The sequence below is a fragment of the Crocodylus siamensis genome, chromosome 2, assembly GCF_052110815.1.
Source record: "Crocodylus siamensis isolate JL-2025a chromosome 2, ASM5211081v1, whole genome shotgun sequence".
In the NCBI taxonomy this organism is placed as follows: domain Eukaryota; kingdom Metazoa; phylum Chordata; order Crocodylia; family Crocodylidae; genus Crocodylus; species Crocodylus siamensis.
In genome coordinates, this window is record NC_143396.1 from 166,027,937 (window position 1) to 166,052,955 (window position 25,019).

A 25,019-nucleotide genomic window follows, 5' to 3' on the forward strand; every position below is an offset into this window, starting at 1 on the left:
ATTATCTTGCTGGGATCCTATGACCCCAGCTGACTTCCTGCCCTTTGCGTGTGGGGCTGGACTCGATGATCTTCTGAGGTCCCTTCCAGCCCAAATGTCTATGAAGTCTATGAAGTCAGTGTGATTGAATATGCTTCATTATTTTTGAAAATCTTGGTTTAACACTTTGTGATACAGTGATTTGACGGTCTGGTTCTAAGTTCAGTTTATTTTGATACTTGGATTTAATGGCTGTCATAGCTGAAAAAGATACCTGGCAAAGCTATGTAGATCCAAATGGAAGAAGGGCATCGTTGGCTGCGCTTACTAAATCATGATACTCATTTTTCAATCCCATCCACCAATTATGCAAAGGTTTTTGTTGAAATTCGGCTAGTAAATTTCTATCCTCCCTGATGTCAATCAGTTGTTCTTGCAAACTAATCAAAAGGTATTGCATTTTTATAATTTAACAAGTGGGTTCAAAACCCACCGAAACTCTTCGTTTGGAAGATTTTTAAACAGGTTAGAAAATTCTGTTTCCAAGTTTTTTAATTGTGCAGATATGAGAGTATTTATAGGTGACACACATTGTTTTCGGCAACAAAATCACATAATGAAGGAAACATTTCCAAACATCCGTTTTCAAAATGCTCTCTCCGTAGCACGAGTTTCTTTTGAAAAGCAGGTACTTTCTTACCCATTGTTAAAACGTCACCTTTACCTTGAAGGGACAGATTAAGTGTTTTTATTTTTTCGAAAATATCTGCTAGGTAGCATACTACTGACAGCCACTTATCACAGAAAAGTTTGGAACACTTGTCTTTTTGTAAAAGAAAAATGCATAACTCATCTTTAAGTTTGACAACTCTTTTAAGCACTTTGCCACGAAATAACCGTCGAACCTCTGTGTGGTACAAAAGATTTTCATGGTCACTCCCCATCTCATTACAAAGTATCGTAAAGATTCTACTATTTAAAGGTCTGTTTTTATAAAATTAACCACATCGATGACATCCTGTAGCACTTTGTGCACTTCTGGCTCCAACTTCTTTGCTGCGATAGCTTGCCAATGAATGTTGCAGTGAATTAATTTCACATGTGGTACTATCTCTGTAACCGTACCCTGGAATAATCGTTTTTTTATTCCAGTCAAAGCAGCCGCTCCATCAGTGGTTACACTTACAGTTTTTCCATAAAACATTGTTTTTATTAAAGAAGTCATTTACTGTTGAGAATATATCTTCTCCGGTACATTTCTGTTAGTGGCTCACAAACAAGTAGTTCTTTGTGTATTTCCTTCTTGAAACAGAATCTAGCAAATACCATACACTGAGACCTGTTAGAAACATCTGTACTTTCATCCAACTGTATAGCAAACCTCCCATGCTGCGTAATTTGTTCTAATACTTGTTTCTTCAAATCTTCAGCAATGTTTTCAGTGCGTCTTCTAACAGTATTTGCTGACAAAGGAATGCATTTTAGTTTGTCGCCATATTGTTTTCCGTGTATTATTTCAGCCATTTTTACCGTGGCAGGAAGAACAAGCGTTTCCCCAATGGTATGTGGCTTTTTGTCTTTCACTATTAAGTAAGAAACCTCAAAAGAGGCTTTTAAACATTTATCATTAAGTTTAGTGAAATTTTGTCAAGTACTGGATTGAGTATCGCATAACTTTAAACATCGCTGAAAAAATTGTAGAGGTTTGTCTTCATGTTCTGGATGCTTAGTTTTTAAATGTCTTGCTAATCGTGATGGCTTCATACTATCCTTAGCTAATATCTCAAGGCACAATATACACTTAGGGCGAGGTTCATCGTTAACGATAGTGAATGTAAATCCATATTTCAAATAGTCTTCTTGATCATTTTGAATTTTTTTGGCTGACTTCTTGTCAGATCTGATTAGATCGTCATTGTTTTTACCTTGTAATGTGGCTGACAAAGAGCCCATACTAGGAGTAGGAGAGGTGTCAGCTCTGCCATTTTCTTCTTGTTCGCTTGTGCTTGCTTTATTAGTATTATCTTCAATCTGCAGTTTCTTTGCAGGAATCTTTTTAAGCCACTTGTCCATTTTGTGAGGGTTAGTTTAGTTGAAACCAGATAATATAATCCGTAAATCCACTTAACCGGGCACACGTAAACTGCAATATGTCACAATACGCTGAAAGCGAACGAATGAATAAGGGCACCACTGTCAACCCCTCCGTGTTGTGGGGCTCCCAATCTTCCCTCAGGATGCCTCATGTACTGTATGTGACACGTGACTGTCTGACATACGGACCGAATGAGGGCGCCAGTGTCAATCTGTATATTAAATATTAGTAAAGCTTAATTTCTTTCTCATTTTTTTAGATAAAAAATAAATATAAATAGAAGTCCTAATATTTTCTTCCTGCACCCCGATGGATTGTCTTGTGCACCCCCTGGGGTGCGCGCACCCCACTTTGGAGACCACTGCTCTAGAGCATGGATGGGGAACCTCTGGGCTGCCGGTTAACCAGGGACTCCATTTCCCAGCCACCCCTCTCTGCATGGCTTGTGCTGGTCTCTGTGAAGATCCCAGCCTCAGCGTGCAGTAGGCTGGTCTGGAGCTGCTGGGAATGTGGGATGGGACAGCTTGTTCTGGAGCCAGGGCAGAGCCCCTATCTATAGCCTGCATGTTCTGGGCAGGGGCACGCATGCAGGGGATTGTGGCTCTGCCCTGGCTCCTTGCAGCAGCAAGAACCTGTCTGGAGCTGGGGCAGAGCCATGATGCCCTGCATGCATGCCCCTCCCTGGAGTGTGCAGGCTACAGATCACGTCTCTGGAGCAAGCCACCCTGTCCCATGTTCCCGGAAGCTGTGGAGCAGTGTCCTGCACTGCTCTGCTGCACATGCTGCCAGCATGGCTGAGGTCTCCATGGAGACTGGCACGAGCCATGCGGTCAGGGGCAGCTGGGAAATAGAGCTGACCGGCAGCCCAGAGTTTTCCTATCCCTGCTATAGAGTGACTGTGATTCCCCATAATTTGGTGTTGTCTGTGAACTTAGCCTTTGCTTTTGATACCCGAATCCAGATTGTTTATGAATATATTAAAGAGTACTGGTCCAAGAACTGAACCCTGGGCAATGCCCCTGGTCACTTGGTTTGATCAACAGTCACTCTCTGGGTCTGACCACAGAGCCAGTTCCCCAGCCATTGGACCATACGGTTGTAGAGGCCGCAGCACCCCAATTTTACCATGAGGACATCGTGGGAGACCAAGTGGAAGGCTTTTGTGAAATCCAAATATGTGACATCAGCCTCTCCTCCCCTGTCCAGGTGATGTGTCACCTGGTCATAGAAGGACATGAGGTTGGTCAGGCATTACCTACCCTTAATGAAGCTGTGTTGGCTCTCTCTCAGAACGATGCCTTCCGTTAGCTTGTTTTTGTTGGATTCTTTAATAATTTTTTCCAAGATCTTTCCAGGGCCTATAGTTCCCTGGGTCTTCCTTCCTTCCCTTCTTGAAGATGGGCACTGCGTTGGCCCTCTTCCAATATTTAGGAATCTCTTCCAAGCACCATGAGTTCTCAAATATCCTTGCCATTGGTTATGCTATGATGTCAGCCAACTCTTTTAGCATTCTTGGGGGCATTCTGTCCAGGCCTGCTGACTTGTGGAGGTCCAGCCTCTCAAGGTGCTCCCTCACAAGGTCTTTGCCAATTGTAGGCATATGGTTGCCCTTACCATGTTAATCCTGTGTCCTGTCAGGCAGAGTGATCCCCTTGGGCTGGTGGAAAACCAATGCAAAGTAATCATTGAGGAGATTAACTTTTTCCCGGGTGTCAGTTGTCAGCTGCGCCATTTGGTTCAGCAGGGGTCCTAAGTTGCCCTTGTTTTTCTTTTGACTTCCCATGTATCTGAATAAGGACTTCTTATTTTCCTTGATTCCCATAGCCAGTTTGTGCTCGGTTTCAGCCATGGCTTTTCTGGTCTGCTCCTGACAGGAGCAGGCCAGTGATACATAATCCTCCTTAGAGTTATTTCACGTCTTCCAACTCTTGTAAGCTTATCTTTTAAGATTAAGCAGGTCCATGAGTTCCCTACTGAGCCAAGGAGATTGCTCAGCCCTTTTACTACCTTTCCTATGGGATGGGATGAACTTCCCTGGTGCTTTTAGGATCACATCCTTAAGGAGTGATCACTCATCATGGCCTCCCCTTCCTGTCAGATCATGATCTCTCAGAGCCTCAATGACTAGGGCTGTGTGAAGCTTCGGTCCCTGATTCAATTTGGTGGAAATTTGGTCCGATTCAGTGGCTGAATTTGAATTGAATCAACGGAAACTTTAATCTCTCCAAATCAAATTAGAACCCTCCGAATCAATTTGGAGAGATTCGGAAAGATTCAGCTGTTGTCTTGACATGTGGCAGATCAACACTCAGGATATCAATATTGCACTGTTAGACAGGAGGGCGTGATACAAAATTATAAACACACACACACAAACTACACGTACATCACTCTGAGTTCACATACACATACAGAAACACGCAAACACGCACTTCTGTGGCTGTGTGTGAACACTAGGGGGTGTTTGGGGTAACTTGGTGCTCAGGGTTACTTGAGGTCAAGGTGCCTTTGGGCTTATTTGGGGTTACCTGGTGCTGGGGTGGAAGTGAGGGAAAAAGCCTGGTGGCAAGGAGGAGACAGCTGGGAAATGGAGGGGCAGAAAACTGGGAGATCAGGAGGCAGGTAAGTAGTGGCAAGGAGGAGACAGTTGAGAAGCAGAGAGGCAGAAAGCTGGAAGATTGGGGCTGAAAGGAGGGGCAGAAAGCTGGGAGATCAGGGCTGGAAATGAGGCAGAAAGAACCAAGGGAAAAAGCCAGGAAATCGAGGAGGAGGGCCGGGAGGTCAGTAAGACAAAAACGGAACTCGGGGTTTAAAAATAACAGTTTTATTCATCAGGCAGCACACTATACAGCCCCACGAAATTATTGGTTCCCCCCCAACACACAGAGACTCTCACCCACACAATGATAGCAGAAGAGGAAAGGCTTGGTGGAGGGATTGGAGTCAAGGTGTGTGGGGACAGAGTCCAGGTCCTTTGCTTGCGGCAAGAAGGTGGGTGATAGCTACCTACCCCAGGTTGAGAGTTGATCCTTGATGGCCAGTTAGGGTCTTCTCTAGCAAGGTGTTGTACAGAGGGGGGGTCACTGGCAGGGCCTCTGGGTGGATAGGTGGTGTGATGTAGTGCTGGTCCAGATGGAGAGGGCATCCCAAAGAGGTCATGCTTTACCACCCTTTTTATAGGGGTGGGCTACTTGTGTCTTCTATGGGAAGGACATGTCCAGGCAAGGCCAGTCCTGCTTAGTAGCATATGTGCAGATCCAGGTGCCTTCATTGTCTGGTGGGATACAATGGTGGGGTTTGCTGGTTTCTGTAGGGTCTTTATCTTCCAAATGCTGCGTTCCTGTATTTTTCAGATGCTGCATTTTGTCTCTGTTCCTGGTTGAGGTCTGTGGTTCCTGGGTGAGTCAATGCAAGGCAATGATCGGGTCATTGAGTTGATGGTTCTGTCATTACTGATCATTCAGTAGAGGCCTGCTACCATAATGCCTCTATCACCCTCATTCATTCAGGAACCAATTTACATGAGACTGGTTAGACATGAATAACAGTTACAACATACTATACAGTAGGTTATACCCGGGCAGGGGACACAAGATGGAGACTTGACATACAAAATGGAAACTTGACATTACTTTACAGACACAGGCCTAAATCATATAAATTCAATATAAAACAGTAAAAATCAATGCAAACATAGCAGACCACTATTTACATTATAAAAGGGGCTTGTTACTATAAGGGAGTATAAGAACTTAGCTTACCTATGACTACCTATAACTACTTATAAGGGATAGAGGGGGCAGAGAAAGAGTCAGAAATGGTTGGGGAAAGAGAGGGAATGTATTTTTAAGTAAAAAAAATAAAGAAAGAAAAACCTGGGGGTTTTGCTACCTAGTGATTCAGACAGAGACACCGCTTTAAATGTTTTTTCTACATTCCTCTAGGTAGCAGGTGGTTCGTGAACACTGTGATGCTGGGGCGCATGGAATGTCCCACAGAAGCGCGGGAGGGTCTCCAATGCACTCAGCAGCACACCTGGAAGTGGGCCAGAAGCACTGGCCCGCTGGGGAGTGCGCAGGGGCCTCCCTCCAGTGCTTCCTGGGCTCTACTGGTGCCTCCTGGGTCTGGGTGGGTATCTGGGGACCCCCACGGCCAATTGTCCACTTCTGAGTTCTCTGCCGAGCATATGGAGCACCCCGCCATACTCCTGTGGGATGCTCCATCTGCCCCAGCATCACAGCATATACAAGCTGCGCTGGTACTTTGAAGTATGTAGAAAAAACTTTTAAAGCTGTATCTATATCTGAATTACTGATTCTCCGAATCAGCATCGAATCTTCAGATTTGGCCAAATCAAATCAGGGACAGTGGTCTGAATCAACTAATCAAATTGCTGTCCCTGATTCGGGCCAAATCTAAATCCAAATCGAATATGGCCCACTTCGCACACCCCTATTGACAACAAACCTCCTGAGCTTGTGAAAGTCAGCTTTCCTAAAGCTGAGGATTTTTGCACTGCTGACTGATTTGCCCGCTTTGTGATAGACAGAGAAAATGATCAACTCATACCCGCACAAACTCACCAAGCTTCCCTTTGATTCTTGAGTTGCTGACTAGATTGTCCCCTTTGGCCAGAATCAGATTCAGCAGTGCCTTACCCCTTGTTGGCTCATAGATTTCTTGAGTCAAATCGCTTGTCAATGCAAGGGAAAGAATCCGCAAGCGAAAGAAGAATCACTAGAACACTGTCCCCTGACACAAGACAGACACAGGCTGTCCTCTCGAGCTGAGAGGAGCTGTGACTGTAGGGTGCACAGAGGAGAAGAGAAGGGGGGTTGTCTTGTCCACCTTCCCATGCTGGAACCCTCAACCGTGTCACCTGGAAGTGGTGGTCACAAGGCATTTAAGTGAATTCCAAGTCCCCTTTCTGTCCTACGTGACTGAGTGGAGAATTTGTTCTGGAGGTAGTAGTTCTGCCTCCCCTTCGATGGCCCCTGTGCTGTATATGTTGCTACCTGATGCCAGGTCTTCTACACAACAGCTCCACAGCTACAGTTTTAAATTTGGCACCATTGGAAACAAACTGTGCCAAGGTCAAGACAAAGATTGGGACAGAATAGTGGCTAGGGGGGCACCCACAGTAATCAGGCACTGCTCTTGCATGAATGTCAATTCCCAACCACCTGCTTTTAGGTCCCACAGGGTTGTCCTTGAGAGGGTGACTTCTAACCCCTTGTATTTTCTACTTAAGCCCTTCTGAGTTATTCTGTCTTCTATATCATTTTCTTAGTTAAATTAATTTTTTCAGTGATTTATTTTGGTTAGCATATTGTCTTCCTGGTTAGCCAGGAAGTGAAAAGAAAGGTCAAAGGTCAACAGCCAAGGATCATTAACCATATGGGAGTCACAGCTCATGCTGCTAGCATTTAATGCTGTCTTTAGTGACCAGTGAAAACCTAATAGCCAGGGATCCTGGTTTTTTCTATCTAAAAAGATCAAATTCTCCTATTCAAAAAACCACCAAACCCACTTCATAGTTTCTAGGGTCAGAAGGGACCTGAGCAGATCATCTCGGGTCCCTTCTAGGGTCGGAAGGGACCTGAGCAGATCATCTAGTCCATTTTTTTGTGATTAAAATGGAACGCCATTACATATATAGGTATCAGCTGAACACAATATTTTAATGATACATTTACAACTAGCAAATTGCCCGTCATGAATGTTGGGCGGGCGGAGTAAGGGGAGGGACAGAGTGCCGTCATGCAGCACCCTGCAGTGCTGCTGCTCCGCCTTCAGCCCCATGCCCTACACCCCATGTCCAGCCTAATGTGCCCCCCCACCTGTGCATCTTGCCCCCGCATCTGGCCCCGTGTGCCCCCCCGCTCCCCGCCACTCCTGGTGCGGCCCTATGCACACTCTCTACCCCCTGCCACTGCAGGCTGGAATTCTGCCAACTTGCAAGGGGAAAGTTCATTTTTTTCTCCTTAACATGAGAAAGCCAGGTTTTACCATGTCTTTCTGTGGCAAATGGGAAACCTGGATCTCTGCTAATAGCTAAGGGTTCTCACCAAAGGTACAACAACCAGATTCTGTGTCTTGGCTTGCCCAGGAGTGGTAGGGACAGAGTTGGCTATGGCTGCAGTGACCAGGTCGACAGTGATGGCTGCTTCCATTCTTGCTCCCCCTCTATGTAGCCACCTGGGCTTGGTACCCTAATCATCCATCTCTAGTTATTTTACTAGTCCCTGCTCAAGACCCATCAATGAACTGTGTTAGAGGTCATCACCAAATTGAGGGATTGCCAATGATGACTGGCTCCTGCCAGTGTCAGTCTATGAAGATAAGACCTAGAAATGGGTTTGTCACAGAGTGCCATCTTCAGGGGTGGCCATGAAGCCTCTGGAGACCAAAACATTTCTTTACCCTGCTCTATGGGCAGTTTGCCCTGCTCTTGTCCAACTTACCTTGATAGTAATTGCTAGTAAGAATTGCGGGAGTCTTCCCTGGTTTTATTGTCATGACCAGCAGGCTTGTGGTCAAGGCCTTATGGGCCAGTTGCATGGCCCTGTTCTATCCCTATACTGAACTCCAAGCCTCACAGATGGTATCCTTACTGATGTCCTCTCATCACTCCTGCAGCCCTTGTCTGGGTCCTCAGATCTCTCAGATCCCTCAACCTCACTCCAGGCCCTTGGACCCTTTGGTCTCTCCACTCAGTCCCTCCCTGGGCTGCCAGACTCTTTGGTCTGTTGTCCAGCCCCTCCAGTCTCTTCCTGGACCCTTCTGGTCCCCCACTCATTCCTGGACCTTCACTGGGCCTCTGGATCCTTCTGGTTCCACTCAGTTCCTTTCCTTTTCTACTAGGGTGTGGTCCCTTAGCCTCCCCCCTATATAGGGTAACCCTCAAGGCAATGGGAGCTGAGGTTTTCAGGTGCCCCATGCTCACCTTTCCCTGGGCATTTTGTGGCAGATACCTTGCCACAGGCAGCCCCATCATGCTGACCAGCAGTTTCAGTTCTTACCCAGGACCATCTTCAGGCCCCCTCGATTTAACTATCCTGGCCCCTCCTGGGCTCCCTCCTGATGTCATACACCCCTCCTGGACTGCAGGCTTCCAGCTATAGTCCTTGCCCATCCTGGGCTAAAAGCTGCCTCCTCCTGACACTGTCTCAATCTCACCTCTGGGTCCCCTGGCCCTGGCTCTCAGACCCATTTCTTGAATCCTTTTCCAGAGGCCTTTCATCAGCCGTCTTATCCTAGGTCACATGGTACTTTACATAAAGTGCCAAGAGTTAGAGTGCCCATCTGTGTCTCCCCCTCAGCCACCCCTGACTCAAGAGATGTTTGCCAATTGGGTTGGGAGGTGGGGGATGGCAAAATTCAAGGATAGAGCTCCTCTTTGGAGCTGATTGAGCCCGAGGAACCTGCCTGCAGCCTCTCTCCTCTAGCCCCCACCCTCCTCATATCTAGTGCTGTCTGCAGGAAGGGAGGAGGAAGAAGGGAGGGGGAATGAGCTGTGGGTTGGGGTTTGCCTGGCCTGAGCTGGGGGGAGGGATACTTTGGCGGTGGGGGGTATGAGGTGGGGGGGAATGTGTCCAATCCACACCCCCCCTCAGCTCACTTTAGGCAAACTCCAGCCCACAATTCACTCCCCCCACCTCTTCCTTCCAGCAGACAGCACAAGGAAGGGGGCTGGCCTGATGCAGCAAGATTGCACAACAGATAGACTCTAGAGAACAGACATTCCCTAAGATGCTTCAGAGTGGGGTGCCTTCATTTGATCCCCCATTTGATGAGGGTTAATGTATCATGCTATCAGCCACTTTTAAAGTGGTCTGCATCCATGCATGTGTACTGTGACATGGCTGTAAAGTGCTTTCAGAGGGCTAATCAGGCAATAAATGTTATTGTCTGTGCCCCTAATGACTCATTGGAATTTTCTTGATTCTTTCTAAGCTGTTCATTCTACAGGTGCTAATGACCCTCTTTCATTTTAAATGGTCTTTAATAGTTTCATTACTCCAGCTATCCTTACTTCTGCAATGCTACTGTCTGCTAGCTGCTCCTAGTAACCTAGTTTCAAATTTCACAGTCCTGCAGGCTGTTTTTTATTTCTAGCTAAAACATTAACTCAGGTGTAGAAATATTAACTCAGGTAAACATTAACTCAAGGGTGGAACTCACTTTAAATGAAGCATTGGAAGCAGTGTACAGATGCTCAAGAAGGCTTGATTTTGTTTTATGAATCTGAAAAACAAAGGTACATTTAGCTACAATGACTTCAGGACTAATGAAACAACATACTTGGATTATTTTTGCCTAGTTTGTGGTGTTTTTATGTATAATATGTGATATAGCAAGTGAATGCTATTCTAATAGTTATTTTTGCTTCAGTCAAATTTAATAATACAGCTTTAGGCCCCTACATATTAGTGAAGCTTTGTTATTATGATTCATAGTTTCATAGTTTCTAGAGTCGGAAGGGACCTGAGCAGATCATCTAGTCCGACCCCCTGCCATGGCAGGAAAAAACACTGGGGTCAAACAACCCCCGCAAGGTGTACATCTAGCCTCCTCTTAAAGACCCCCCAGGGTAGGAGCCAGCACCACTTCTCTTGGAAGTTGGTTCCAGATCCTAGCCACCCCGACAGTGAAGTAGCGCCTCCTGATATCTAGCCTAAATCTACCCTCTGCTAGCTTGTGACTGTTATTCCTGGTCACTCCTGGCAGTGCTCGGGGGAACAGGGACTTCCCCAATGCCTGCTGGTCCCCTCTGACTAGTTTGTAAAAGGCCACTATATCCCCCCTCAGCCTTCCCTTGTGGAGGCTGAACAGGTTCAGGTCCCGTAGCCTCTCCTCGTAGGGCCTGCCCTGCTGCCTCCTGATCATGTGAGTGGCCCTCCTCTGGACCCTCTCCATGTTGTCCACATCCCTCTTGAAGTGTGGCGCCCAGAACTGGATGCAGTACTCCAGCTGCGGCCTGACCAGTGCCGCATAGAGGGGGAGGATCTCCTCCTTGGACCTGCTCGAGATGCATCTGTGGATGCATGACAAGGTGCGGTTGGTCTTCCTGACTGCATCCCCACACTGCTGGCCCATGTTCATCTTGGAGTCAATGATGACCCCAAGATCCTTTTTCACCTCTGTACTGAAACAGGAACACTGCCACACAGCCACCACTGGTGGCATGTTGGAGAAGATCTGGCACCTGGAGGGAGGAAGTTAAGCTCTAGGTTTATTTGAATGTAAATAGATACATACTAGCTACATTTTGTGAGATCTCATTTTGTGTTGAGTGACATATGACACACAGACATTGGATTCAGGGTAGGATTTTGTTATAAACATCATAACATTGATAATCTCAACTTTTCTTATCAATATATATAGTGAATGTTCTAGCCCAGGGGTTCTTAACCTGGGGTCCACAGGCCCCCAAGGGGTCTGTGGATAGATTTCAAGGGGTCCGTGAACTTGGATGGGAAAAGAAATTACATCTTTATTTTCACTAACCTCTAACTGAAATTTAGCATTTCCTTCAATTATGAATGTAGGCAAAATGAATGTATTTTGACAACTGTATTTCAATATAATTGGTTTCCTTTGTAATCCTATGTATTTTATTTTATGCATTTAAAAACATTGTTCTGAAAAGGGGTCCATAGGTTTCACCAGACTGCCAAAGGGGTCCATGGCACAAAAAAGGTTAAGAACCCCTGTTCTAGCCTCTGCTCATTACCTGCCAGTCCAAATCCCAGTTAAAGTAAGTTGCATCTACATAGCCCAGAAGGTTAAATCATTTTTCTAAGTTCATAGTCCTCCTCATAGTCCTTCACTGACATCTAGTGGCCAGTTCTATAGTTTGTAATTACCTTTTTTTGTTATTCACTCTTCTTTCTGGCAACAGGGTGCCATTAAATGATGCAACGCTTAAAGTTAAACTGCTAAGAATGAAAGGTCTCAACTGTTCCTCCTGTTGTCCTCTCCCAAGCATAAATAAACAGGTGATTGGTTGTAGTCAAGTGAATTCCCAACCAATATAATTTCTTTCCATGGATATGGGCCTCTCCAGCAGATTATCTTGCTGAATATACACCATCTGACCTAATACACACCATCAGAATGGGTGGGTCCATGACAGTTTAACTGGAACAAAATAATAACATGAAGAAGTTAATAACCGCATATGGTGGTTTCTTGAGCATATCAATTCTCATCGATAATGGATCCTTTTTGGCTTGCACCAGCCTCAAGGAGTTCTTTTTTTTAGTTGAATAAAGACCCCAGTCAGGATGGACTCACAGTGATTCTCACCAGGCACAACTGCTCTTGCTGGTTCAAGGCTAGCATCATGCCATGATCACACAGAAGATACAGCCTTGACTACATTTGCACCAGACTGGTAAGACTCTCCTTCCTGCTTGCCTTTTCTGTGGTCTAAACGCCTCGTGCTTTGCGTAACATATGACCCACCAAAAAAAGTCCCTGACCTTGAAAAGAGAGGAAGTGCAGCTTTGAAAAGAGAGGAACAGAAAGCCTGTTCAACCAATTCTTCTGCTCAATGGCTGTCTCACTTGTTTTCTCTACAGTGTTGTTATCCAGCAGCACCTTGGCGTAATCCAGAGCAGGAGGGATAGAAGGCTCTGTGGCAGCTGGAGATGGATGACTTGGGTAAGCGAGCTACTCTCTGGTTGCAGAGCAAAGAATGGACATTTGAATCAAGGCCCTGAGTGTGTTGTTTTATGCTGGCATAGGGATAGAACTAGTGCTGAGGTGGAAGGGTGAGTGTACTGGGGCAGAGCTTCCGGATAGGGGGTTTCTATTCTGTGTTAGGGGGACGTTGAATGAAATTAAAAAGTGCAAGTTCAAAAGTAATAAAACAAAATGCTTTCCCTCCCCGACCTGTTGTTAGCCTGTAGAGGGAATGGCCCCAGACTTTTGGTGAGACTAAGAAATTAGGAAGATTTAAAAGAGGGAGTGGACATTTCTATGGGGAACTGAATGATTCTTTTTATGCCCATGCTAAAAATTGTGAAAGAGGATATTAAACCTTGTATTTCAGGGTTTGTGGTTATCCTGAACTACAGTGTTCCCTGTATAAGTGCATTACCTCAGGACTGGACAAAGACTATTCACTGACCTTGAGTGTGCATTTAACCTAAATCATATAAGTAATACTTGTTAATTCCAGGGACATCCTGCAGGCAGTGCACCTCTTCACCATGTTTTTCAGAATATTTTATGCCTCTGATAGCAGCCTTGAAATTGACTGGGCCCAGCCAGTTCAAGGCCACTTCTGAAGCCTTAAAATTGGTGGCTTTTGCAGATTCACCAGTTATTCAATTAAGTGGAATACAGTCACATTGTAAAGTAGACAGAGGGGCCAAAGAGTTCTGAGCATTCACATGGTTCATGCTCATAACTGATGCACAGATATATGCAGTTTGTTACAATGTAAGCACCAGGAAAAATAAATTGGCACTGGCATTTTGTTTCATCATTAGTAAATATGCACTTATCTCATATGCATAATAGAGGCGTAATATAGGAGCTAGGAGTTGTCCTACCCTTTCATAGATTCATAGATTCATAGAAGTAGGGTCAGAAAGGACCTTGTAGATCATCAGGTCCCACCCCCTGCCCCGGGCAGCAGAGAAAAACCAGGCTCAAATGACCCCAGCAAGGTAGAGGTCAAGCCTTGTCTTAAAGACCCCCAGGGTAGGAGCCAGCACCACTACCCTTGGAAGTTGGTTCCAGCTCCTAGCTGCCCTGATTGTGAAGTGGTTCCTCCAGATGTCTAGTCTAAACCTACTGTCTAACAACTTGTGGCCATTATTCCTTGTTACCCCAGGGGGTGCTAGGGGGAACAAGGTCTCTCCCAAACCCTGCTGGTCCCCCCTAGTGAGTTTATAGATGGCCACCAGGTCCCCCCTTCAGCCTTCTCTTGTGAAGGCTGAACCGGTTAAGGTCCCATAGCTTCTTTTCATAGGGTCTGCCCTGCTGTTCCCAGATCATGCGGGTGGCCCTGCTCTGGACCCTCTCCATGCTGTCCTCATCCCTCCTGAAGTGTGGCGCCCAGAACTGGGCGCAGTACTCCAGCTGTGGCCTGGCCAGTGTCGCATGGAGAGGGAGGATCACCTCCTTGGCCCTGCTTGAGATGCATCTGTGGATGCATGACAAGGTACGGTTAGCCATACTGTCCATGACCTTGCATTGTCGGCCTGTGTTCATCTGGGAGTCAGTAATGACACCAAGATCTCTTTCTGCCACCGTGCTCTCGAGAAGGGAGTTTCCCAACTTATAAGTGTGCTGCTGGTTACTAAGTGTGCACCCTGCACTTGTCAGTATTGAAACGCATCCTGTTTTCATTAGCCCACCCCTGTAGCCTGTGCAGGTCCTGCTGTAATCTGTCTTTCCCTACTAGCATGACCACCTCACCCCAAATCTTGGTATCATCAGCAAATTTAAACAGGCTGCTTTTCACCTCATTGTCCAAGTCACTAGTAAAGAAATTGAACAGTGCGAGCCCAAGGACCGAGTCCTGGGGGACTCCACTGCCCACTTCCAACCAAGTCGAAAAAGACCCATCCACCACCACCCTGAGTACGACCCTTCAGCCAATCTGCAATCCACCTGACTGTGTAGGCACCAATGCCACAGTTGCCTAGTTTTTTTTAATGAGAAAGGGGTAGAAGACGGTGCCAAAGGCCTTACTGAAGTCCAGAAAGACTACATCTACTGTGACACCTGCATCCAAGGCTTTTGTGACCTGATCGTAGAAGGCAATCAGGTTGGTTTGACAGGACCTGCCCCTAATAAAACCATGTTGGTTGCCCTTGAGCATAATCCCTGCTGCTGGCCCATCAGAGATGTTCTCCTTGATAATCTTCTCAAAGAGCTTCCCCAGGATTGAAGTAAGACTAATGGGCCTATAGTTGCCTGGGTCCTCCCTCTTCCCTTTTTTAAACATGGGGACCATGTTGGCTTTCTTCAGTCATCTGGCACCTGGCCAAAGCACCACGAGTGCTTGTAAAGCCATGCCAGGGGTCCCGCAGTAACCCCTGACAACTCCCTCAACACCCTGGGGTGGAGAGCATTTGGACCTGCTGATTTAAACATGTCCAGCTCCTCCAGAAGCTCTCTAACCCAGTCCTCCCTGACCTTAGGCCTGGCGGTGTTTCTCCTGAGTCCATCTGGAATCTTAGTTAGGTAGTCCTGGTCCCTGCATAAGAAAATGAAGGCGAAGAATTTGTTAAAGAGGTCTGGTTTCTCCTCTGGTGCAACCACCAGATTGCCAAGCATATCCTGCAGGGGCCCCACATTACCTGGTGCCTTCTTCATTCTCCCTATAGATTTAAAAAGGGACTTTTTATCATCTTTGATCCTTGACGCTAGCCCTAGCTCAGTATCTGCCTTAGCTTTTCTAACAACCCCCACTACAGACCCAAGCGGTGGAGGCATACTGGTGATAGCCCCTCCCTTCCACCGGGTGTACACCTCCTTTCTGGCAATCAGGCATTCATGAATGCCCTTGGTGAGCCAGGGGGGCTTTTAGGCACTCTTTCCCCCCTTACTTGTTGTTGGGATCATCTCCTTAAGGAACGACCACTCATCTTGGGCACTTTCTTCTGAAGCAGCCTAAAGCTAGCTACAGTCAGAGACAGGATACTGGACCAGGTGGACCTTGGATCTGTTCCACTGTAGCAGTTACTCTCTTCCAGAGGAGCACAGGTTAGGAAGACTGACTTGAATTGACTCAACAGCTCTGATGCTCTGCCCAGGGTACCAAAATTTCTAGTTATACTTCTGATCCTCACCTAAACTCTGCAAGGTAGGGAAATTTTAGCACTCTTTTTAATAAACAGGTTGCTCAGGCACCAGATGGTCACAAGAGTCCTTTCTATGAAGTGGGTTATAAGGAGGGATTTGAAGGAGGAAAACATATGGGCTTTATGGATCCATTCAGAGGAGGCCGGTCAATGAGAAAGGACAGAAGGAATGTTTGTGGGAGAAACACGCAAATGGGCTAATGCAGTTGGCATCGCTGGTAGAGTAGAACGGGCAATGCTGATGTAGTGAGGGGAGTGGATAAACACCTTTAAAGATGAGGCTGAGAAGCTAAAGCTTAAAAGATGATGCCAGTGGAAGGACTCAAAGGGGGAATAGTGATATATGGTCAGGCTAACTAGCCTGGGAAACAATTACCTGTGTGTGGACTGGAATAGTGTGGAGATGCGAGTATGGAGATCTGAGAAAGACACATGTTATCTTCTTATAACTATCATATGCCCTTCAGCATATCTGTACAGCATTACACTGCCTGACTATGTAGAGTTAGATCAAACAAGGTTGTTGCAGAAGCCAGGCAGGAAAGGTAAAGAGTGGCCTAGATAAACAGCATCTTTTTCAGATGTATTAGCATGGTTTCTAGCTGTGAAGGAGCAGCTTCTCAGCACCAGCCCTGGTGACCTGCTTTTTTGCTAACGCTGAGAAGCAGGAAATCAAAAGACAAAGATCTGAAAAAAGATCAGCCCATCTGAGGGGAGGAGGAAGTTGCTGGCACCTGCAGTCTAGAGCTAGGGACTAAAGCCTCCAGTCTAGAGCTAGGGACTGAAACCTGTGACAGGGATTTATTCCTCAGGGTATCATTCTATGCCTCCTAAATTGACATGGTGGGCTTTAATTTATTCCATCACTGCGTACATGTGATAACCCAAAAATCTCATGAAATGCTTTGTGCGCTATTCACAGTAAATTACTGCAGGAAACGCCACATAACAATCCACTCAACAATCTGCCCTGCTGATCTCTTCTTGTTAAATTAAACCAGGGGACACCTGTAGTTCACAGCACACTGAGATGTACCTTCATTATTTTTTTTACGCATATTTTAAATGCACAATGTTTTTTGTACCAATATTTTAAAAAAAAATTCTTAGTCTCACATTCTTATTTTTAATTTTACTATTTCTGTTTAAGTATGGCATGTGTGTGTGTGTGTGTGTGTCTGCAATTTTACTGGTTGCTACTGTGCTCCTGGATGTCCAGGCAGCAATGCAACATTGAGGACCCATTAAAGTCCTATGAGTTGTTCAACCCCCCAGCGCACCCTGGGACACCCAGATGTCAGTACAGTGAAATAGGAGTCAATAAACAACATTTTTTTGCACCATTTCTTTAATTAGGTAAGAAAAAAGGTCAAAAGAAGATTGATTCATGTCAGGCTCTGCAGTTATACCTGGTGTGCTAAAACATTCATTACACACAAATATCTGCAAATTACAGGCAGGCTCCTGAAAATCACGTCTTAAGTCAAAATGTTGTAACTCAGAACCGATTTTCCCATAGGAAACAATGTTATAAATGGGGGATTGATTCCTGAACCAAGGCCTGATACCCTATTTTCACCAAAAATAACCCAGAATTTTGTACTCAATCAATTATAGATGAGATAGCTACAGTAACCTATTTATATTGTAAATAGCAATCATATTGATTTGGAAGGACTTCTTTGAGGTGACTTTGCTGGACTTTTTGAAGTCTTCTCAGGAGTCTTGGCTGGACATTTTTCTGGAGTCTTGTCTGCTTTCTTAAAGAAAGCATCCAAGGAAGTTTGGACAGATGTTCTCCAGGGAGATGGGTGATGCAGTGAACTTGTTCACTGGCATGGTGTGGCATCGGATCAAGAGGTGTAAAGTCAAAAATGATGTCAGAAAGCTGAAATAGGGTGTCAATTTATAAATGTTGTAAGTGCAAAATGTAGTAACTCGAAATGTTGCAGGTCAAGGACTGCCAGTACACTGCAAATTACCTGCAGCTACCTGCAAATTGTAGCAACATTTGGTGGAAAAGGGGGCTCACTACACAAAAATTGTAGTGACACCCAGTGGACAAAGGGATCACTACACATCAATCAGTGAATTATCATGTACATGTGACTAATTTATGGTTGTATCATCACTAGGGCTGTGCAAAACTTCAGATCACAATTCGGATTCAGAGATTATTTGGATGATTCGGAGGCTGAATCTACAAATCCAAATTGAATCGCTGGAAGCTTTAGGCTTTCCAAATCGATTTGAAGCTTCCGAATCGATTCGGAAAAGATTCGGCAATTCAGAGATTTGGCCATAGGGTATAATGGGGAATTAATGAAATATCTATAACTTTTTCTCTTTTGGCTGATTCAGATGAACCTTGCAGGGTTGGTAGCCTCTGCTGAGAGCATGATGTGTGCCAATTTTAAAGGCGATAGGTGCAGGGGTTTCTGCTGTGGCTTAACATATGTGACATGAGTTTTGCTTTCAGAACTTTCAGGTGCAGTTTCCAAGAATGCCTGCACCTAACACCTACCTTATGGCTGAACCTCCAAATTGGCTCCGAATCTTCTGAAGCAATTTGGCCAAATCAAATTGGAAAAACGATTTGGAACTCCAAAATCGAATCTCTGGCATCCAAATTGGCCAAATCCAAGTTGAATAGTTCCCTATTCGCACAGGCCTAATTGTCACAAGTTTGAGTACCTCAAACCAAACTACATCAGGATGTGGTCTAGTTTGTCCCTATGAGAATTATTTTAAGAGCCACAAAACTTGTGTGTGTAATGTGTGATGTCATTAAGCCACACAAAGCAGGATTTTCATCACTTGTACACAGTCTCCTCATCATTTGTACAAGTGCAGGCCAAAAACCAGTTCCCTAGAAGTGGGGGGATGTTCGAGCTAAGTCACTCCTGCCCAGGGGCTTAAGAGGATTCTATATACAGGTAAGACAGTGTGTATATATGGCTGTGTTATGTGAAATTCATTTCTTGGAGTGCTGTACATCATTTAGCAAGCAAACCATGCATTTTGTTTAGAAAAAGTCGCTTCCATGTTACGCCGCCAGGAGTTCTTGACTTGATACGCTAAGTGAAATTCTGTAGCCTGTGTTACAGCAAAGTGTTTGATAAGATGGTTTCACTGTTCACTTCTGGCCAATCTTTTACTGTTCTCAGTTTCCTAAAGGAAACATTGCAGATGCCAAGCTGGTTGGGCCTGCTAAGTAACATATTTGGGCATGCAGGTGGGCCTCAGAATGAACAGATTTTCTAGGAGGTATCAGTGTTAGAAGTTACCCGAGACAGATTATGATGAGCACTTCAGGATGGAAAGGAGAGGCCTGAACATGCAAATATAATGGGGAAAAAGAGAGAGAGATTTTGAACATGTGGAATGAAAGAAAACATGGCTCCCAGGTCACAGGTTTGGCCAGTAGGTAGGAATGGCACCTTTATCAAGTATGTCAAATATTTTCTTATTTGCCATCTGTGGGGAAGAGAGGATGGACAAAGAGACCATGTTAGGAAAGCAGGACTAAGGGCACCAGGGGAGGGGGCAGAGAGAGAAGGAGATAGCACATCTCTTCACTCTCCCAATAAGAGAGAGCTGGTATTAGCGGAACTTGCAGTGGCAGAGGTTAGTGGGAGATGGTAACCTCAATATGATTCAGTATGATTAAGTAATACAGCTGCTCAGCTAGAATAAGGAGCAGAGCTGGGTGTGTGGAATAAGGGAGCTGGATGTATTCTCATTTATGCTGAAGGGCTGAGAAACCCTGGGAACAGCAAGTGCAAGAACAGTCTTGGGGTAGGGGGAGTTAGATGCTAGCTGAGGAAATTGTAGGTAGGGGGTTAGGGTATATGATTTGATTATCTCTGTTGGGTTTTTTTGATCAGATGCTTTACTAGCGGAACTAGAACAAAGCTCTAGTGACCCAAAAAAGGACTACCTTCTTCTGGCACAGTGCTCCAATGGGCAGACAGCAGCAACAGCAGCGCCTGAGATTGGTGGTAACTTGAACCAGACACTCAGCACTTCTGGGACCCACAAGGTATTCCAATCAGTGCCTGATCACATGGCAAGGCCCCAACAGAAATCCACCCTTCCATGGGAGTTCTAGTACCAGGAAGACTATTGCATGGAGGTTTGTCCTAGGCAAGTTTAGTGTGCGTCCCCAGGAAGCTACTGTCCCCTTCTATTTCTCTTGCATCTAACCTAGGAGAAGCAGCCTAGGGTACCACCTGGAACTGAGGAGAACTTCTCAAAAGAGCAGTGAATTGTTAGTTTTCCTTAATTAGCCACATTCAACTGTGTAGTGAGGTGGGTCTGGGAAGAGGGTGCCCTGCATGGAACGTGGTTCAATGGATTATTCTTTATTCTAGCACCAGCTCTTTGTGCTTGCAGGTACAGCTGGCATTAAGTACTCAGCACCAACAAGCAGGTCCAGAGAATGTCTACAGGTAAATGCTGTACCACAAAGGGAAAGCTTTTTGTGGTCCATCCCTAGTTTCTTATCCTTATTTTCCACCAATTCTTGCTCCCCCAACATCTCTTCATTAAAATATAAGGTTGTGGCTCTCTGTAGAGCCAGTTTGTATGGGACTGTCCACACTAGCCATTCAATCACTTGTCTCTGCTGTTCCTTCTACTTATTTCTTGTTATAACCCAGCATGCCCAGCACCCAACTCTGATTCTGCCATCCTGTTTTACCACTCTGAAGCCACGCTTCAGTCATTGCTTTTGCCTGGCTATTTCTGAGAGCCTTCTCCAAAATCCACTCCTCTAGGTTTCTCCCCAGATGCATTCCCACCTGCTCTACCATCCACTTCCAAGCCCCAGATGTGAATCAGAACTATCAGCCAAGTTCAACCTAGAAGTATATGTCAAGGAAGAAGGGTGTGTGGTCATAGATTTTCTCTAGTGGGCCCTTCCCCATCCACGTTGCAGGAAGCTTTCTGTGATCCTCATAGTTAACACCTTCTCTCCAGCAAGAACAGTTAGTGTCTGTTCTAGGGTCATACAGTGACTGAACCTGTGAACATAGGGGCCCTCAAGAGATGTCCTTTGCACTTTGGTTCTTTCCTAGCACACAGGGTGGATCCCATGCCACCAACAAATATCATGATGCTCTTGGGGCTTGATAGCGGTGAGGAGAGTCTTATAGCTGGGCAAAGAAGATTTTTGGTGGAGCTGAAGACATGCCATTCCTCCCCTTTGATGTGAAGTTTTCTCTTCCTCCTGCAGTGAGGTTCCAACTCCACAGCCATTGATTTCTTCACCTCCTCCCACAGCAGCTGCTCAACAGCTTGATGACCTCTTAGCCCACTTGGGCCAGATGCAGACCAAGGTGAGTCCTAGACACTCAATCCACAGCCATCCTTGCTTCTGAAAAAATGGAGGTGCCTTTTTGCAAATCTTAGGCTGTAGTGCAAGGTTTGGCTCTTCCCAGGCAATGTATCTTGGGTGGCCACCTCATTGCCCCTGCTGTATATCAGGGGTTGTAGGGCTAGAGACAAGATGCTGTACATAGTGGCCCAGTGCTCTGAGGTGGTTTAGAGAATCCTCATTCTAGATTCTGGGCCAGAGTCCCTTGCTCATATGCTGATTTTTAGAACAGGAATACATTTCCTTCCAGGTCTGATAGAGGAACACCCTGCCCCTCCCCCCCCAAAAAAAAAAAAAAAAAAAAAAAAAGATTCCTGTCTTTCTCCATGGTTTAGAGCAGGGATGTTAAGTTCATTTGGCTCATGGGATGGACCCAGCTTGCAGGGCTTTGTGCAGGCTGAATGAACCAACTTCAGCAGCAAGGTGAGCAATGGCTGCATTAACCTCTTGGGTACTGGCAGCCCTGGAGGTTATCACCAGCACAGCTTGCCCCACTGCCACAGAATTGGACCCCCAATGGGGATCTCAACCCAGAAATTTGGAGGTGGTGTGAGCAAGAGTGGCATTAACCCCCATGGCAGCCAGCACCCAGTGGTTCAATGCCACTTCCACTTGCCCTTACACTGCAGACTTGCATTCCCAATGAGAACACCAAAAGAGGAATCCAGTGTTAGGGTGAGTGACAGCAGTGTTAACCCCCACTTCCCAGATGCTGGCATTACCAATACAGCAGCTCTGACAGTTGCAGGGATTAATACCACCACTGCATGACCCACTACTAAAGTTCCAGCCCTATGGGCTGGATCTGGAGGGGGTCTTCCAGACTGCACAAAGCCCCAAGTACCAAAGGATCCACCTCTTCAGGGCAGATGTGGCTTGCAGGTTGCATATTTGATACCTGTGGCTCAGAGCATGGACTGCATTCTGGGCTCATCTAGGTGTCTGTCACCTAATCAGTTCCCTGCCATTACAGGATTTTGGGCCTTGGTCATGCCTTATTCTCTTTTGTTTTCTGACTTTACCATTCAGTTTATTCTCCTAAGGACTATACTGGAATTAGATTGGCCACATCAGTAATTTAGCTAAAATTCCTTTATCCAATCCAAAGGCCATTAGCAGTAATACAGTGTTGTTTTAAATACTATAGCAAATACCAGCTATATATTAGATGGGAATGCTATAACATATTAATATACACACCCACACAATAGTTACATTTTCATTCATTTGATCAGAATATTTACAATTGGGCTAGCAAATACGACATTCTAACAGTCTCCAGCAGATCCAGCTGGCCTTAACAAAGAAGCCTCTCTTGCTCTGTTTTAATCTTAAAGCAATGCAATGAAAAGTCTATTTTGAGGTGCATGTTTACATACCCTATCTTATTTTGCCCCAAATTCAACATTTTTTCTACCTAATTGGTTTACCTTTTTGTTATTTTTGATAGGGTCTCCAGACTTATCGGAGCTACACAAGTTGTCATACCATCTTTCTTTCTCTGGTCTATCACATTTCTCCTACATTAGCATATTAGTTCTTTCCTTTCCTTTGCTTAAGCTATCACTTTCTGGAAGTTTGGTCCATGCTTTTGTATCAAACATTATCAAACATACCATGACCTATTACATGCACCATATTACATTTTCTTAACATATTATAACATGATCCCTGCAGATTGAAATGCTTTTGTTTACCTAAAAAAATTAAATCACTGAGCTTAATACAATGGTGTGTGGGCAAAACGCAGTGGTCTGTGATATACAGATGATCTGACTAGATAATCTAATGGTCCCTCTATAAACTCTATGGAACCCCCTAGGAGAGAATAGGACTTCCTGTTGATGATGCCCCATCTCCTAGAACATGGGGGTCAAATTCATATAGTGCTCCTTGTGGGCTGGATGCAGCCTGGGCACAGGTTGGCTTCTATGTCCAGTGCCACTATAGCAGGTCTAGCAGCAGGGACAGGTCTGGAGGTGGTGAGGGATCTGGAGACAGCAGCAGCTGCAGTGGCAAGGGATCCTGTCCTGGGAGAAGGTCTGGGTTCATAGTGGTGGTCCAGAGGCAGCAGCAAGTCAAACAAGCCACCAGTGACCAGGCTAAAGTGCCCTGAATTATGCTAGCAGGCCATGTTTCCCAACTTAGGGTGACCCAGAAGAGCCAGACAGAGAGACTTCACAGGTTGGATCTAGCTGTGGGCCATATCTCTGACACTTTTCCTGGAGAATCAACATCCTAGGAGAAGCAAATGGGGTGAGAGTGATTCCCACAGTCCCATTTCTCCCTTTCTTGGAGTTCTTGGCAGGGAATGAACATGATGGGGGGCCACCATCAGTGGAACCAAGCCAAAGCAGCACATTGGACAATATGTTGGGGGGCCTAACACAAGAGCTCCAGGACCTGGGCATCAATGCTGTATCTAAAGGCGAGTGCGCTTCCTGCCACAAGGTCATTGCTGGAAAGGTAAGATGCGTGAGGTGGAGTGGCCATCCTGCAGCCATCTGTTGGTGTGCTAAGGCAAACCCTGGTTTCACCAGAGATGGCTCCTTACTTCTAATCCTGGTATTGCAGAACTGAGAAATTTGTTTCATTAGGCAGAGGGTTTCTCCTGTGCCCTGCTGTAACATGGGTGGTTCTGGGCTGATGCTAGCAAGGTCCCCATCCCAACTTGCCTCCAGACTCCAACCTCCTCACCCTCATTTCTGGGCTCTCTGGGTCCTGTGCTCTCATAGTTATCTTTCCTGCCATGACTTTATGTTTTAGGTTTATAGAGAGGCTTCCCCAGGAAGCACAAGGTTTGGGGTGGATCCCTGTCCAAACTCAGGCCCTTCTGGGCCTTGGCTTACTTTTACTCTGGGTGGGTCCTATGGCCCAGAGTCTACTGCACCAGGACCCTAAGTTCTTGGGCCCCAGCTACAGCTCAGCCCTCTGCAGATTCTGGCCCATTCAGCCCATAGGTATGCCTCCTTTGCAGGCATGGGGTTTACACCCCTCCCTGGTCTTATGGCCAGATATCCAGTCCTCTGACATGCCACAACCCTCCCTATGGTAAGTTATTTGGGCTGCTGCCCACACACAACAGCCCAGGGCTCTGGTCCCTTCAGAGTGTTGTAAATTGAATACCTCTGCTACACCCCAGTGGCCTCCAATCTGCCCCTTACAGCCACCCAATTTTCTAGTGCAAATGTAAATAAAGTATGAGTGTCCTCTTTCAAACACTGAGCTTGCCAAGCACAAGCTCCCCTGTTGGGGTTAACTCTCATCCCAGTTAACACAAATGTGAAATGTGTAAAGTACTTATCTCATGTTGCTAGCTATATAGGGTCTCTTCCACCCATCTGTGGTACACAGTCTTTGCCCAGGCAGTCCTTGCCACTGGGAAGTCCAGACCGGCTCTCCCTTGGAGTTCTGCCTCCAGCAGCACCTACAGCCAGACTGCCTCTATTAGGCTAAGCCCTGGGCTTTTGAGCCTCTCCCTGGGTCATCTGGCCATTTACTTCTGCCCCAGGCCCGGCAATCACTTCCTACACCTGTGGTGGGTAGCTATCTTATTTAAATCCTTTTCACTATTAAGTCTGTTCAAAGGGGCTAGATTGGCTCCCCCTTCTCAGTAATGGGCAGGAGGCCCATTACACCTGCTTTATGGGACAGGCTCTCCCCCACATTCTTTTCCTATAAATTGTTGCTGCAGCTCAGCTCAGGGGAGATCTATCACCTGTTTCAGTCATAACTTTGT

At 45.8% G+C, this 25,019-nt stretch overlaps 1 protein-coding gene across 4 annotated transcripts in view; it reads left to right on the forward strand.

Moving 5' to 3' along the window:
• Nucleotides 1-25,019, forward strand: part of LPXN (leupaxin) — a 37,760-nt gene that overhangs the window by 6,119 nt on the left and 6,622 nt on the right. Inside the window, exons 2-7 of one of the 4 annotated variants that reach the window (XM_090032088.1) lie at nt 12,345-12,476; nt 12,664-12,745; nt 19,791-19,945; nt 20,299-20,354; nt 21,140-21,242; nt 23,579-23,746. In XM_090032088.1, coding sequence (XP_089888214.1) covers nt 12,733-12,745; nt 19,791-19,945; nt 20,299-20,354; nt 21,140-21,242; nt 23,579-23,746 — 495 coding nt within the window. In that variant the 5' untranslated portion in view covers nt 12,345-12,476; nt 12,664-12,732. Of the gene's footprint in view, nt 1-12,344; nt 12,477-12,601; nt 12,746-19,790; nt 19,946-20,298; nt 20,355-20,992; nt 21,042-21,120; nt 21,243-23,578; nt 23,747-25,019 lie in introns of those variants that run through there. The other 3 variants (XM_090032087.1, XM_090032089.1, XM_090032091.1) reach the window with 3 other exon arrangements.